The sequence below is a fragment of the Mesitornis unicolor genome, unplaced genomic scaffold, assembly GCF_000695765.1.
Source record: "Mesitornis unicolor isolate BGI_N332 unplaced genomic scaffold, ASM69576v1 scaffold12303, whole genome shotgun sequence".
NCBI lineage: Eukaryota > Metazoa > Chordata > Aves > Mesitornithiformes > Mesitornithidae > Mesitornis > Mesitornis unicolor.
Window position 1 is genome coordinate 55,348 of NW_010175404.1, and position 15,647 is coordinate 70,994.

Here is a 15,647-nt window from a genome sequence, read left to right on the forward strand (position 1 = left end):
TACATATTCTGCCAGTCTCAAAGCTGGGCATAGCTACATATGTGGCTGAAATGATGCCTGAGCTATGTTGCTGATTCCCAGAATTCTTATGTAACCAATCAGTTGCTCCAAGATTACATATTGGTATTTTTGGTAGTCGAGGGGGAGGGGTCAGTGAGGTTTTCGATCTTTTTGAGGACACACTAAATTTTGCACTGCTGAGCAGTTGAGTTCTGAAATGCAATTGTGACTCCATGTGCTGATTATATGCATGGATGTGTCATTTAGAAAGCCAAACCAGTGGTTTCAATGTTTTGAAAATGCAGCCTCGTTATCCCTTACTTGAAATATTTTGATAAAAGCCAGTGCATGATAAATACGGTACAGAAGCAGAGACACCAGGAACATTTTTCTATGCACATGCAGGAATTAGAAACCTATGGATTTCTGCGGATGGGAAATGAGATTAAATTGTAAAAGCATTTTGTTACCTTGAGATTTAGTGCCTTATTTCATAGGAAATAAATTTTCTTTGTACTATGTTGCATTTACTAAAAGTTTTGCTGTTCTGAATACTGTCTGTTGAAAAAACTGAATTATTAGTAGCCTTTCTCCTTGTTACTTTTTTTCATCCTAGTTTGGAAATTTATATTTTATATTGGTTTAAATTACCTTGCCTTTCACCTCAGGGAAGTTAATCAGGTTTTCCATGCTGGCATTTCTATTTACAGACAACTACTGCTTGAGGATGTTAATATATAATTCTTTCATTTAGGATTTTCTTTAAGGTGACCAATCAACTGAACAGCTGCTTCCTCATGGAAACTTCAAGTAGCAGTTGACCTTTCTACAACATTTATAATATTTACCATATTTTATTTCAGGGTCATATGTGATATAAAGCTCATTCCCAGGTGGCACTGGTTTATTTCGTATAAGTAAAATCTACATAACTACTTATGTCATTGTTGCTCAAGCCACATTTTTTCATTAAATACAAAATGGTTTTGTAGTATCAGGTATTGTGGACTACTGCTGGCTTTTACAGTGCAGGATTTATCCAGTACAGAAAAACTGTATTACGTGCTTTGTGTTGCCCTTCTGTGGAGCAAAGCTGGCACAGATAAAATCTACAGTAGGCAGTGATGTGTTCTGAATGCCATGTGTTGTGCAATGCTCCTGTGGGAGGACAGTCACTACATTCCCTGTGTATTTGAATAAGATTAATTAATAAAGTGTAATAAAATGTCAAAAAAATCAAGATTAGCATCTTGGATTTGAGTAGAAGAGGCTATTTACAGTGCTTATTTATCACATCCACCCTATCTGACTTTATTTTGTATGTTATCTCAATGTGTAATGATTATGTATTTATGTACCCTATCCTAAACTCTTATTTTGGACAAATACTTTCAATTTGCTGATTACTTTAAAAATGTCATATATTTTCATTTATGACTATTATTTTCCCCTAAAAAAGAGCTCTAAAGTAGAACAAAGACAAGGTGTGGAGTTGTAATTTAAAAAGTTGTTACGTATTGTTAGTCTTTTTCTTTTCAATTGATACAAAAGCAGCTGTTACCCTTCTCATAACTGGGACTAATACAGGAACTTGAAATACACTGGTAACTATTTTACCATATACACAAGCATTTTTTCACTTCTACTGGCCATGTAATTATAATATACAGTAATGAGGAAGGTCTTTAAGCCCAAAATCAATGTTAGGCTGAAATTATGAAATCAAGCCATACTCATAGCAGTATTTCTATTTATTGAAAGCCCCAGTTGTCCTGTATTTCATGCCAGCAAGCATGCATCACTTTGTTTAGTGGCAGTTTGTGTGAAAAGAAGTTAATCAGGTCTCTACTTTTGTGAGAAGTCTGCATGGCGCAGGATGAAAGTTGTAGGACAAATGGCTTTTCCTGCAAGGAAGGCCCCTTAAAAGTGGCCTTGCAGAGGAAAAAGATTACCTGAGTTTTTTATAGATTAAATGAAAATGGCAGTGATTCCTTAGAGTTAACAGATCCCAGAGTTGCTGCATGAAGGCAAGACCATTTCCACGTAAGTGCAAGAGGGGCTACTCCTGGAACACAGCCTGTGGGAAGGTAACTCATGGCCAAGTCCCAGTGCTAGAAGAGGTTTAGTACTTTTCACAAGGTAATAGAGGAGTGACATATGTCCTGGCCAGAGACCTTAGTGAACAGATTCATCTCCTTAAAGAAAATATGAAATGAAGACCTGTTGACTTACAGATTTTCTTCTTTTTGAAGTTTGAAGTACACATGCAGTGTTATTGAGTGCTCTTCAGTGTTAGCCCCCTAAAATAACACTGAATCACCTGTTTGACCATGGAAGAAAATACAGAGAATTAATGCATTTTTTAAACAGTTAAAATGTTAAAAATAGGTCAAATTCATCCCAAGCAGCCTTGAGAGCATCCTTTTAAAAGTACTTATGTTGTGAAGAGATCTGCCTTATTGCGAGTCTCTGAATATCCAGAATACAGGCAAATATAGTTGCAAAGCTGTGTTAGCACTGATGAGGGTTCTAGTCTTCCAGCCTTCTTGTATGCACAGATGAAAGAAACAATTCAGGCAGCCAAAGAGATTAAGTCAGAAGCAATGAGTTTAACTAATCACAGTATTCAGACTCTTCAGTGCTGCCCTACAATTTAAGAACAGATACATTACTGCATGTTCCTGTGTAGCCTGTAATTGTTCTACATGCTGTATCTAGTAAACGCCACATACACCTTGGGCCCCAAGTTTTTGTCAAAACAGAAAGTGCAAAGTAATGGAGATGTGATCTTTCCTCTTCTCCCTCCTGCTTTCTCCTGCAGTGTATCTACAGCCTGTACCAAGTACAGCTGCTTGTACTTCCGTATCCCCAGACAATACATCCTCAGCCGCACTCAGGGACAGAATTTTGTCTGAACTATATTACTAGATGCAAAGCTTCTGGCCCACTTACTCCTTTTAACCACCAGGTTTAGGTTTTTGCTTATAATCAAAGCTAGGTTCTTAGGCATTGGCTAGTCAGAGCATAAGATCTATGCTGCTCGCTGCTTCATCCCTCTTTATCCATGAGTCAATATAGCAACTGTCTTTCTCTCCAGCCTCCCCTGCCATTTCCCCCAGTGCTGTTTCTTTAGTAATTTTGTTCATTTAGGGTTGTTACAGATGTTGAGATGTTGCAGGCTAATAGGGCTTACCTCCAAAACTCTTCTAAGTTGCCTCTGCACCTTGGTTCCACATGCAACGTGAAGATCTCACCTGCATTGTTTGGAAAAAGTTATGTTTAACACAGCATGGTTCTTGGTACAAAAAGCAATGGCTTAAACCAGAGCAGAATGGTTAATTCTGCTGTAGAGAAAGCCTAAAAATTATTTGCTACCATCAGCTCTGGCAATTGGGATATTGGTTAGACTTGATGATCTTAAAGGTCTTTTCCAACCAAAAGCATTCTGTGATTCTATTTAAATTAAAGAACAGCATTATCCAAATAGCAGCCTGTGATGAAAGATCAGGCCAACCAGATAAATTTTAGTCAAGAATTTTACTGGAAGATGATGCTATATTAAAATAGCATTTTCTTAGCAGATGATAACCTCACTATATTTTTTATCACTCGGTTTATGGTGCACATGCCATCTTAATCTCAGTGATCTTCCCACAGGTAGCGTGTTACATACTTCAGTTTTGAACTGATTAACAAATTATTTTCCTGTGTTTTTATATAGCATTGAGCACAGTATAGAAGCTATCATAATTATACTATAAAAGTGATAATTATAAGAGGAAGTTAAAGACTAGGATATTTAGAGCCTGATTCAGTAGCCATACAGACTAGAGGGAGTCATTCTGATTGACCTCAGTTGAGATTAGATTAGGCTCTTACCCATTAGAAAATAATTCCTTCTTGCTGTCTAAAGCATCCATGTATTATGAAAGGGAAATAGGCTGTCCATATATAAGATAAATGAAAATTTTCCCATTCTGTCCTGCCATAACATTAATATTAAAGGTAGTGCTTAGAGATCTCCTTGGGAAATCTGGGTGCTTTTTGTACCCATCCACAACCTTGTTTGTTCATGAAACCATCAGCCTGGGTACATGTTCTCACCAACAATACTTCATGATACAAGCAGCTATAGAATTGGAAAGAAACTAAAAACGCCAACTCGTTCTATAAAGGCTCTCCTGTGACAGCTGCTTATCTACCTTTTTCTGCAGGAAATTCACTGTACATTTTCTTGTTATCTAACCAGTTTTACTTGTATTAATGGCAAGACTCTGCTGAATTTCAGCAAAGTGGCCTTTCACATAGTCCCAGATTTCTCTTGACCCCAACCTTAACACCAGACCATGAACATTATACCACTTCTTGTTAAAAAGATTTTACATGTGCTACAAATTCTGTATATTCAGCTGCCCATCCTGTAACCTGTCTAATAGATAGACCTCTTGCAGAGATATGCTAAGAAAAGCTAAGTACAAAAATAAGAAACTACTCAATTGTACAGTTACATCCATCTCCTCTCAGGATATGAGGTTAATTTCAGGATCTAAAGCCGCAAACCAGACGCTAAAGAATTAAACATACTGGAAAGAAATAAAATTCAGTTTTCTTCAAAAAAATGGCATAACTTTTTTCAGTACCATATGGAAAACCAGCAGAATCCTAGAACACAACTGGTGTTGATAATGGCACACTACTGGCTAATGATTTTTATGAAGATTACCCTGATTCATGCAGCCAGGCAGCATCTTGCTGCTATCTTTCACTTTCATTATGCTTGAGCCTACCAAATGCAAATGCCACCTACTAAGCTGTTGCCCAAGCAATATCATGAAATTGAGATCAGAGGCTTTAACTTGTTGCTCGAAAACTGATTGTTTACAACAAGTTACAGGGAATTAAAAATTGAGGTTTTAATCTGTCCTCTTTAAGGCATGCCAGTCTTAAAAAACTATCGCATTTTTAAGATAGAAGTCCTTGATAATGCAGTATTTTTCCAAGCCTCTGCTGCACAAGCGTTGCATCAGCTAGAGACTAAGCATACCATATGCATGCCAACACATACTTTCACAGTAATATTCAGTACTTATCAGCAATTAATCATGAATGTTCTTAGGAAGCTGTTAAACCATATTATTCTAATTTCCTTATTTTATAGTGGGTCAAAATGGAATCAGAATAATGCAGAAATTTTCATAGAGCATCAGAAAGAGCCATTCAAGAGGTGACATGAAAAACATGAATTCTCATTCTTAGGCTATTACTTTTAAAAAATTTACATTCTAAATATTAACTCTACTGAAACCAGTGGTAAAATTCTCACAACTTAAGCCAAAACTGAACAGAAATCTGGAAAAAAAAATAAACAAAATTGCCATAGATTTGCAACTTTTATGTTCTTTAAGATGAAGGTATGAAACCTGATTTTCTGTTTGTTTTAAAGACTATAGGTATGATAGGTCCTGCTTATTTTCTGCAGTGCAAATGTTTTTCCTGTTCTTTTCCAGGAAGATTATTTGAGTTAGCAGAATAAGTAGATCAGAATTCTGTCAGTAGAAGTACATAAAATAAAACCTAGGAAACAAAACAGGTTTTTTTCTGATTCCTTACTTTCTCCCCCTCCAGCATTTCATTCACTGTCAATAAAGTTTGTGTATTGCTCATATTCCAACAGGCTCAGAGACACCTGCTTAATTTACAGTCAAAATAGAAGCCACAGGCAACAAGCTAACTTTAAAGAAAAAACCCAAAAAAGAAAAAGAGATGGAAGGTGCTTCCAGGGTCTTAAAGAAGGTCATGAGCAGACTTGAAAATAAATCCTGCTTTATTCACTAGATCTTGCTGCTACTTTAAAAGCAAATTAAGGATTCGAACTTTCACTAAGGACGGAGCTATTTCTTCCTCAGAGTTTAAAAAAGTAGGAAAGGCAAAAACTTGGAATTCCCTTAATGTTTATGAAGACTAAAAGAAATTGCTTATCAGGTAGAAAAGCTTTTAGAATTTCAGTAATAGTAAGTTAACAACACAAGATACTTAACTCACTCTTCTCCTTTCAATTCAACCTCCTCTTTCATGTCTTTTTTCGCTTTGCCTTTTAAACTATTTGAAATTGTTGATATTTATAGATAACTGCACAGTCAAATGTGGTTGCTTTTAAGCCCCTCAGAAAACAAAGCTTCTTAGTTGAGTGTCTAGACATGGTCAAAGCGTCTAGCTTATTCCACTTTATTTAGAAAAGCAGGCATTATTTGACTAGAATTATGAACTGTCACTAAATTAGCAGTTACAGAAAACATCAACTGAATTACTGTGGAAAACAGAAGAAAGAATCTTGCTAAGTGTTGCTTATGTATAATTGGGAATTTAATTTTTTAAGCTTGCAGCCATCATTCTTCTCCTTTTATCATTGTGTTTTAATACAATCTAATTATATAATCGTAGTTTTGTAAATAATAAGAGAAGATAAATTTGTTGCACTTTCAGATCCACTTCTAGAGATTTTGCAACTCTATGTGCACCTTGCATACATTACATGGGCCAAGACTTTTAGTTATTTACATGATAGCTACACAGGCATCTGGTTTTATACAGCATTTCATACAGTGCAATAAGAGTGTAGGGTTAACATACAGCATACAAACCATCTAAATTCAGCTACATTTATTGCATTCATATCTAAGAAATACTATGCAACTCTCAGAAACAGAAATTAGACATTATTGGCAAAGAACTATGTTAGTAAAACCTATACCTTAATGCAGTGGAGCTCTTGAATGTCTCAGCCAGGAGACCAGGAGAGTTTAGTTAGAGGGTTTTTTTTAAATAATGTTTGTACACTAATATAATCAAGAAATAGTGCCCACCAGAGGAAGTTGCAGCCTAAAAATCTGATATAACACAATGAAGGAAGAGCTAAGTAAAAAAATATAGATAATAGCAAGATGGTGAGAATTACCAATGACAAAGCTGTGTTCCTGTCACACGAGGTGTCAGTGTGTATGAATGAAGTTGGTCTTTGAGCCTCTGTGATCCTGAGACTGCTGTGTGTCTGGTTAGTTGTCCAGCCACCACAACAGCCTGAAGAGTCAGGGTGGCTGCCTTGAGTACCCCATCTACAACAGCATTCATGTTTCTCTGAAAAAAGACTCACTTACCTGAGACAGCGTCCGGTTCATCAACCTCATCTTGGCACTCCCTGGCCTCTTGAGTGTGGACTGTTCTGCAGTCGTAGTGTATTGCCAGTTGCCCTCCAGTCAAATTGGTGGGTTGCCTTCTGCTAGGAAGGCAAAAGAATTCCTAAAACAAAACATTTTGCTGGTCTTTTGCAGGCTGTATTCTACCACCTTTCAGATAAAAGTGAATAACATAATCTACTACAGGTCAGCTCCTCTGTGCAGGCTGCACTCTAACAAGCAACAGCCTGCACGCTGCTGTTTGGAGCTGCTCTAGAAGGCCAAGTGCTCTCACTCCCCTTGGCTTCATGATCTGGGGCAAGAACAGCACTGACCCCAAACCCAAGACTCACCCCAGCTCTTCCTAGATCCCAGGGTACTTGTTACTTTCTCACTTCTCTGAATACTTTTTTCTTTCTTTCTTTCTTTCTGTTTGGTTTCAGGTTTTGCTTCTTGGGCTTTTCCCAACCTACTACAAGTCCCCATGTTTTACATACTTTCTGAGACTGCTCCTCTGGCTGCTTTGGTGGGGACCCACAGGTCCTTCAAGCTCCCTCAGTTAGCCGTGCGCTCTCACACAACACCAGGCTAAGCTCCTTTCAGCAGCAGCCAGCAGAACGCCCTGTTCTGCACTGAACTGTGACCACGCCATGCTCTCTTCACACCCTTGTTCTTGGAGAGTTTGAAGCTGAGACAACATAGCACTTGAGGCCTAGGAATAAAAATTCTAAATTAATTGCTATGTGCAAGTTTATTCTGTTAATAACATGAGATGCTATAAATGCCTTTTTACCAGCCTAGAAAAACTGCCTGGCGTTTTACTGTATAATTGGATTCCATGATTTATTTCATGCTGTATGGAATAATAAGCATAGGCAGGCTTCAGCTCTGATTTATGCTCTCATAAACCCAGAGTAATTTGTTTGACTGCAATGGTATTACTAAGGAGTTGCATAGAGTTATAAAATCAACTGAAGAATCTGCTGTAAGCATACTAGCACGTGAAAAGGAAGGCAGAGGGAAGTGCTACATTCAACTTTGAGGGTCTTTACCTGGCTTTTAAATATCTAGTAAAGCTTTTTCATACTGGTTGTCTTCTTTATTTTCCAATAGAATTCAGTAGTGGAAATTACAACACTTTAAAACTAAAATCTCCTTAGAATGCAGAACAAGTCACCTGCTAATACTGAGATTAGTACTATTTTATCTCTTGTTGCTGATAAAAACTTTTCTGTGGTTATATTGAAATCTCAGGTCTACCAGTAGAATTTGACTGGAAGTGAAGTATTAAAAAGTCTTGAACAGTAAACTCATCATTGTTTGTCTGAAATCAGAAATATTATTTTTCTCCTATATATCTGACATAAAAGGAATATGAAAAATAAGCAAGTTTTATTGTAATTAAATTGTGGATTTGAATCTAGCTTGCATTTTACTGCTGCCTCAGCATAACATTAGGGAGATTGCAGTACTGGCACATTTACCCATCCCTTCAAACATTCTGCCAAACTCTGATTCTCTAGGTAAAAGAAATCCCATGATACTCATGAGAGAGATTTGGGCTTGTTGGTGTTGATATTCTGTGGTATACACATTGAACACCAGCATATTTACTGGTAACAGTTTTATCCAAAAAGATCAATGCTACATATTTTCAGTCCTTGAAGGCATTATATTAAAACAGTGTTCTGTTAGCATTTCTAGCTTACTGTTTACAGGGTGAGTGTCACGAGGATGGAGCCAGGCTCTTCTTGGTGACAAACAATGATAGGACAAGGGGTAATGGGCACAAGCTGGAACACAGGAGGTTCCACTTAAATTTGAGAAGAAACTTCTTCTCAGTGAGGGTGACAGAGCACTGGAACAGGCTGCCCAGAGAGGTTGTGGAGTCTCCTTCTCTGGAGACATTCAAAACTCGCCTGGACGCCTTCCTGTGCAACCTCATCTAGGTGTTCCTGCTCCGGCAGGGGGATTGGACTAGATGATCTTTTGAGGTCCCTTCCAATCCCTAACGTTCTGTGATTCTGTGATATTTACTATTTTAGCAATCATTTCTAAAGTAATAACTTCTGAGATAATACCCTCAATGCAACTGGAGTTAGGGCTAAGGATAGTTGCCAGAACTGATTACGAGACTGTTCTGTTTATCTCTGAAGCAAACATGACTAATTCAAGATTATTTTTTCTTCATAAAGCACAAATTTTAAGGATTTTAATCAATAGGCAAATAAAACGGTAATCAGAGTCTTATAATTCCCAAACTAAATCAAGGGAAAGGAAATTTCACTACAAGATAGACAGAGCAATCCCAAAAAATATCTTTCAAATTATTAAAACATGAATCTCAAAATACAGCATTGCTGTATCCTGTCTCCTGTAGGCAAGTGCACAGAAGACTTGGAAAAAGCAGCAAACAGTAACAGTGCAGTATACTTACATGATGCTTACTTTCCTTGAAAAAAATAAAATTAATGCAATGCTGTTCTGTGTTCTCCAACAGGATTGTAACAGTCTGTAGTCTTACAGCCAAAGAATTGACAGGCTCCACAGTCTAGTGATTTAAAAGCATACACAGACTGAAGATAAAAAGGTCAAGTATTAAAACAGAATTGACAGCATTGCATTTTCATCTTTACATTGTTCAGATAGAAAAAAACAGGGAAACTCCCAGTTTATATAAGTGGCAATCTTTTTCCTAATTTCTACATAGATAATGTGGTTTACACCTAACATTTAACATTATTTTTTGAACATTTTCTCAATAAAAAGAGAAAGAAAACATGTAAGCAGGAACTTTCTTCCTTTGGAGTTCTGCTTCTGCTGGTTTTCCCCCACATATGGTCATAATTTTCTTTATGTCACATCTTAATTTCCTCTGCTGCAGCCAGTTTGATATCACAGAATATTGTGACTTCAGGTGAAAGAATAATAAGCAACAGGAGCAGATGAATGGGTCAGTACGAAAACCATGCAAAGAAGACCTAATTAAAAAAAAAAAGTAGGAAAATAAAATAGAACATGTAGAAAGAGCTCTTCCTCCCCCTTCCTTGGGCTACTTGTAAATTAGTTCAGATTTAAAAAAAAATAAAAAATAAAAAAAGTTATCCATAAAACACTGATTTAACCTAAATAGTACTTTGGTTAAAAAGAATGCAGGATTGGAGCCAAATTCAATAAAGATGAAGCACTTAAAGTAAAATGTGATTTTATCATTATACCAAATTGCAGAGTAAAAGAATTTTAAAAGAAATACTACATTTTTTTCTCTGTCACCAAAAGCTGCTGTCTTGGCATCTTGGCTTATGCAAACCAGGGACCTTGATCATACAAATCATCCTTTCTCTCACTGAGTTGCACCATTTAGACCAGTGCAATTATTTACACCAGTAAACTTTTGTAGAACATGAATTGGAAAAAGGATAATTCAGGTTTACAGTTGCAATACAAAACCAGAACAGTTCAAAGCACAAATCTTAAATTTGAAGCACAAAAGATAATTTTTAAGAAATGCTGTCAAATAGCTGATTATCTGAGAGATTGGGGTATTTTGGAAACATACATTAGTGGTTTGGTTTTGGGTTTAGTAAACTGTGGAAGAACACTCTAGGGAGAATTATGCAAACAGATCTTGTGAAAAGCAAATTGAAATTAAGAAAAAGTGCTGCAGTTTAAAGACCTACCAATCATACACACTAAAAAAATTTTGGTCTTTTACTTGGCCATCCATTGGAGTAGGCATGGCTGAGCCACAGGGAAATTTGACAAGACTCTGTTCATAGGGGGAGTGTGAGCAGTCACAGTAGTTTGATAATGCACATTAAAACCCAGTTTTGCTTAAAACTCCTGTGAGTAACTCAGAATAGAAAAAGAGACTCTACATCTCTGTATCTTGCAGGTGGTTGCGTTGCACTGAGCTAAAGAACATTGTGGAAATAATAACTCATTCTGTAATAAATCTTACTGTACATTTTCTAGGGAAAAAAAAATCTCTGGTCTCTTGGTTGCATCTTTAAACATTACTATGTGTACTTAAAAAAAGCAGCTATACAACAGCATTGCCCTTTGTGAGCTGCAGTGAAGCATTTATAAGCAGAAATGTGAATGCTCTCATTAAACTGTTCAATCACCGATCTCTTAGGAATAGCAAATGTTTATTTAAAAAGGTCACAGAAAAAAAAAATTCAACACAGCTTCTGGGAGGCTGGAAGCACATAAAGTGTGGGAGTTCATAGAGCTGCTAAACTGCAAGGTAATAGTTGGACTGAGAACAAGACACAGCAACACGCTGTGGTCTTGTTTTGACTGTAAATGATTTGGAGTTCGATGAGTTCTTGTGTGCAAAATCTGTTTCTTAGCGACTGAGCAGAGAGAAGCAAGTGGGTAATAACCATTCCGAGTCAGAAATGTGCTTTTTGCTTGGGGATGCAATGGGATGTCGTGGCCTGAGTTTGGAGTGGGTAGTCAGGACCTTGAGAATTTTCCTCTTACATCTGGCACAGGATTCTTTGTGGCCCTGCCCTAATAAGCTGAGTTAATCCTCTTGGGCCTAAGAAGGCAGCACCAGGAGATCCTAATTATAGCAGTAGCCCATATCTGTTCTTCACCCAGCTGCCTAGGGCAGAGGGTAGAGGGGAAGGAGAACCTCTCTCAACCTACTCACCACAGCCCTTCTGATACACCCCAGGATGCCATTGGCCTTCTTGGCCGCAAGGGCACATTGCTGGCTCATGGTCATCCTGCTGTCCACCAACACCCCCAGGTCCTTTTCTGCCTGGCAGCTTTCCTTATATTTAAGCTGAACTTCCTGTGTTCCTGTCACTGGGCACAACCGAGAAGAGTCTGGTCCCATCCTCCTGACACCCACCCTTTAGATATTTAAGCATGAATGAGATTTCCCCTCAGTCTCCTCTCCTCCAGGCTAAACAGACTCAGCTTTCTTAGCCTTTACTCATATGGGAGATGCTCCGGTCCTCTCATCATCTTAAATGAGAAGGAGAAGAGAATACATAAACCAGGATGCTGGAATAATTCAGCCAATTTTTTTTCTCTGCTAATTTGATAAATGTACACACTGAATCTGAACACCTATGTAGTCTCACTATAGTTTGGTGTAGGACTTCTTTTCATTTCAGAATTGTACCCATGTTTATCATTGCATCAAGGATGTGAGAGATTTATTTCTTTTATATTTCTCCTTTTCATAGTCTTTCCTTGACACAGGATCTTATGTTGAATTTGTTTAAGTGAGATTCCAGTTTCTTATTTTTCAAAATTGAATACACATGCGCGCAGTGAAACACAGTCCCCAGTGTCCTCATCATATCCAAGGTGGAGACAGTCATGGCAGTGATGTTTTTCCTCTGTTGCATGTATCTCAGTTATTCTGCAAAACACTTACTACTTTGGTAATAAATTTAATCGTTAGGATGCACCAAGAATTACCCTTCCTCCTTCAGCTCCACTCAGCAATCTATCTGAAGTCCCTATACATACCCCTCATATACATATATGGTTATGAATATATACAATACTTATAACTCATAGATAGTATGTAAGGGGCAAATATGCCTCATAAATAGTATTAACAAGAATTGAAAGATGGAGAAACAACTTTCTGCAGAGCTCTGGAATACTTTATAGTGGAAAATCATACTAGAAATGCAGACAACCTTGTTTTTCCTACGGAGGATGTTGCAGAATGAGGAAAACTTGGTAGCTTGACCTTCAGGTATGAGGGGGAGAGACAGGAGTGATGATGGTGTGGTGAATAACAAGGGAAAGAAGGGATTTGCTTTGAGGACATTAAAAAATTGAGGAGAGGTTTTTGGGGGAGGTGGTTTGGTTTGGTTTGTGTTTGGGGTTTTTGTTTGTTTAGTTTGGTTTTGGGTTTTTTTCAGAACTTTTGCTTTAGTGATTTTCCCCTCGAAGTTATGTTTTCTTCCAGATTTTCCAATTGATTCCAACTGGAACTCACTTGGAAACTTCTCCTTTTGGAAGCCGTGGAATATAGGTTATTGACAGGTGTCTGTTGCTGATTTTCTGCTGGGAAAGGAAGCAGTATTGCCAATAGAAGGCAAATTTTTCCTTTATTCCTACACTGATACATCAAATCTGATTTTTTATATAGAAGGAGTTCCATACAAAGATAATTGTGTGTTATTTAGGAAACCTCAGAATATTGTGGTCTATTATAGATGCAAAGTGAAATTTTCTTTTAGCCATATAAAAAGAATCTGATAGTGGTATTGAATTTCAGGTATAGAAGTACAATGACCATGCTGTGTGGCAGAGTGAGTACATGAACAGAGTTTGTGATTGGGAACTAGTACCTGTCTGCTTTGTCCTTTTTATGCCCCATTTTGTTTTTAAGTAACCTAAGCAATTTATTTTCTGTATTTCACTTTCTCCATCTGCATAACACCAAGAGTAATTTACCTGGTCCACAAGGGTGTATGGACTTGGCTTTGTAAAGTGCTCAGAACATTCCTCTGGCAAAAAAACAATATAACTTCAGAATATTATTTATCGTCTCCAGCAGCTCTGCCTCTAACACTGAACTTCTTTACAAGGTATTAGTGCCAGGTGGTTAATCCCTTTTGTTGTAGGTGTTTTCACTTTCCTAGCTCTGTTGTACTAAAAGCTGACCCTCAAGCATCTCTCTAGATGAATTTGACAACACTGGAGGAATGACTTCATGCTGTTTAAAAACTTTGTTTTGTATGATTACTGTTATGTTCGGGACGTTACGGTGGGTTTTGGTTTCATTTTTTTTTTAATGTAACTCTTTGTTTTACAGATGAGGGCAGGAACGCAGTTGACCATGCAGGTGGTGCACAAATTGTAGTAGACCATATAAGGTCACTGTGCAGTAAGACAGATCCAGCCAGTGAGAAGCTCTTGACTGTCTTTTGTGGCATGCTGATGAACTATAGCAATGAGAATGGTAAACAACACCGAAAATTTGCTTTATGTCTACCAGGAGAACAACCCCATCAAAAAAGAAAAAGATAAAAGTTAAAGTCGACTGTAGTTTTACATTGTGGCTACTAACACTAAGTTATTCTGAAAAGATCAAGTACCTCAATTCACATATACAATTTTATATTTCAGTAAAATTATGTTCCTAAAAATACTAGATATCCTGATGCAATTCCATATAGCATATTGTATGAAGTTTTAAAGTCAACATCTGGAATTTACTTCTTTGTCTCAAAGCAATACATGGAGATGTATCAGACACCTTAGGGAAAAAAACATACTTACAAAACTAAACTAGAAGGCTACATTAAGTCCTCTCTTTTTCATTTAGTATCAACCACCACCATAAGACTAATTTGTCGCAGGCATGCAGTGTTGTCTTGTTGACGATCTGGGGGTCTATATGCCAAACATTTTTCCTTAATAATTTTTCTCCTTGTGAAATGTATATAAAACCACACATTCTAAGATAAATGGGGAATAATTTATGTGTGTGTTCAACACTGCTCTGTGTCAACAAATTATAATTTATGTTATTTACCCTAAAAATTGGAGATGTTATGGAGCTGGGGCAAAAAACACGAGATAGTATCTTAAATAAGAAATCCTTGACCTCCAAGGGTAAGAAAATAGTGATCTATGCTAGTTGTACAAATGTGCTGATATTTTAGTACCTAGTTTGCTTCTGCACACAGGCATAATATGCCAAAGCATATTTTACAGTGTTCACACATTTCCACGTTTTTCAAAATTTGAATCTCTTAAGAAAATTGGGATAAACAACAAAGCCTAATAGAGGCTGTTCTCCTGACTTGTAATGGCACAGATTGCAAATGTAGTTAGCTAATCACATCGTTTCTTCAATCATGCCCATTTCCTGAATTGTAGTGCTTTATCTTAGGAAGAAGTAACTTATTAGCTGCTCACTATTTCCTTAAAGTTATTACTTGCTGCAACTCACTTTCCAAGCTTATGTCCCTGAAACTCTTCTACTTTCCAGGATGGTCCATAGACTTAATTTTTTTTTTTTTCCCCACCTATACTAGAAATATTTTTAATCTGCTTTATCATCTCTTCTAGCAGAGTTTCTTTGTGTGTTCTCTGTGCCATCCCTCTGGATCTCTCAACTCTTAGTGTTACTTCTCTACCTCCAAATATCATTTTTATGTGTCCCATCCCCTTCTCTTATTCTTACATTCTTCTTTTCTCTGCTTTTCCTAGGACTATCTAAGTTTGTTTAAAGTACTTCTCCAAATAGCAACTTTCTAGTTCCTTTACTTCATATAGTTTTCAGGAACTGTTTTGCTTGATGTCTGCATGAGTGTCACATTTTATTACATTTCATAGTGTTAACTCCGTATCATCTTTATTTGTTAAAATATTTGGAGCAAATAGATATTATTAACTCTAAGCTACCAGAGTCCTTTGGATTAATTAAGACTAATGAGCATGCAGTATATTTGGTAGCTCAAGACAGAACACTCCAAAAGCGTCGTG

General features: G+C 37.2%; 1 protein-coding gene across 1 annotated transcript in view; it reads left to right on the top strand.

Moving 5' to 3' along the window:
* RAP1GDS1 (RAP1, GTP-GDP dissociation stimulator 1) overlaps positions 1–15,647 on the top strand; it is a gene marked incomplete at its 5' end in the record, with an annotated part of 60,502 nt that overhangs the window by 21,143 nt on the left and 23,712 nt on the right. The window contains one exon of the mRNA XM_010181378.1: positions 13,969–14,115. Within this exon, the coding sequence (XP_010179680.1) occupies positions 13,969–14,115 (147 nt within the window). The remainder of the gene's footprint in view (positions 1–13,968; positions 14,116–15,647) is intronic.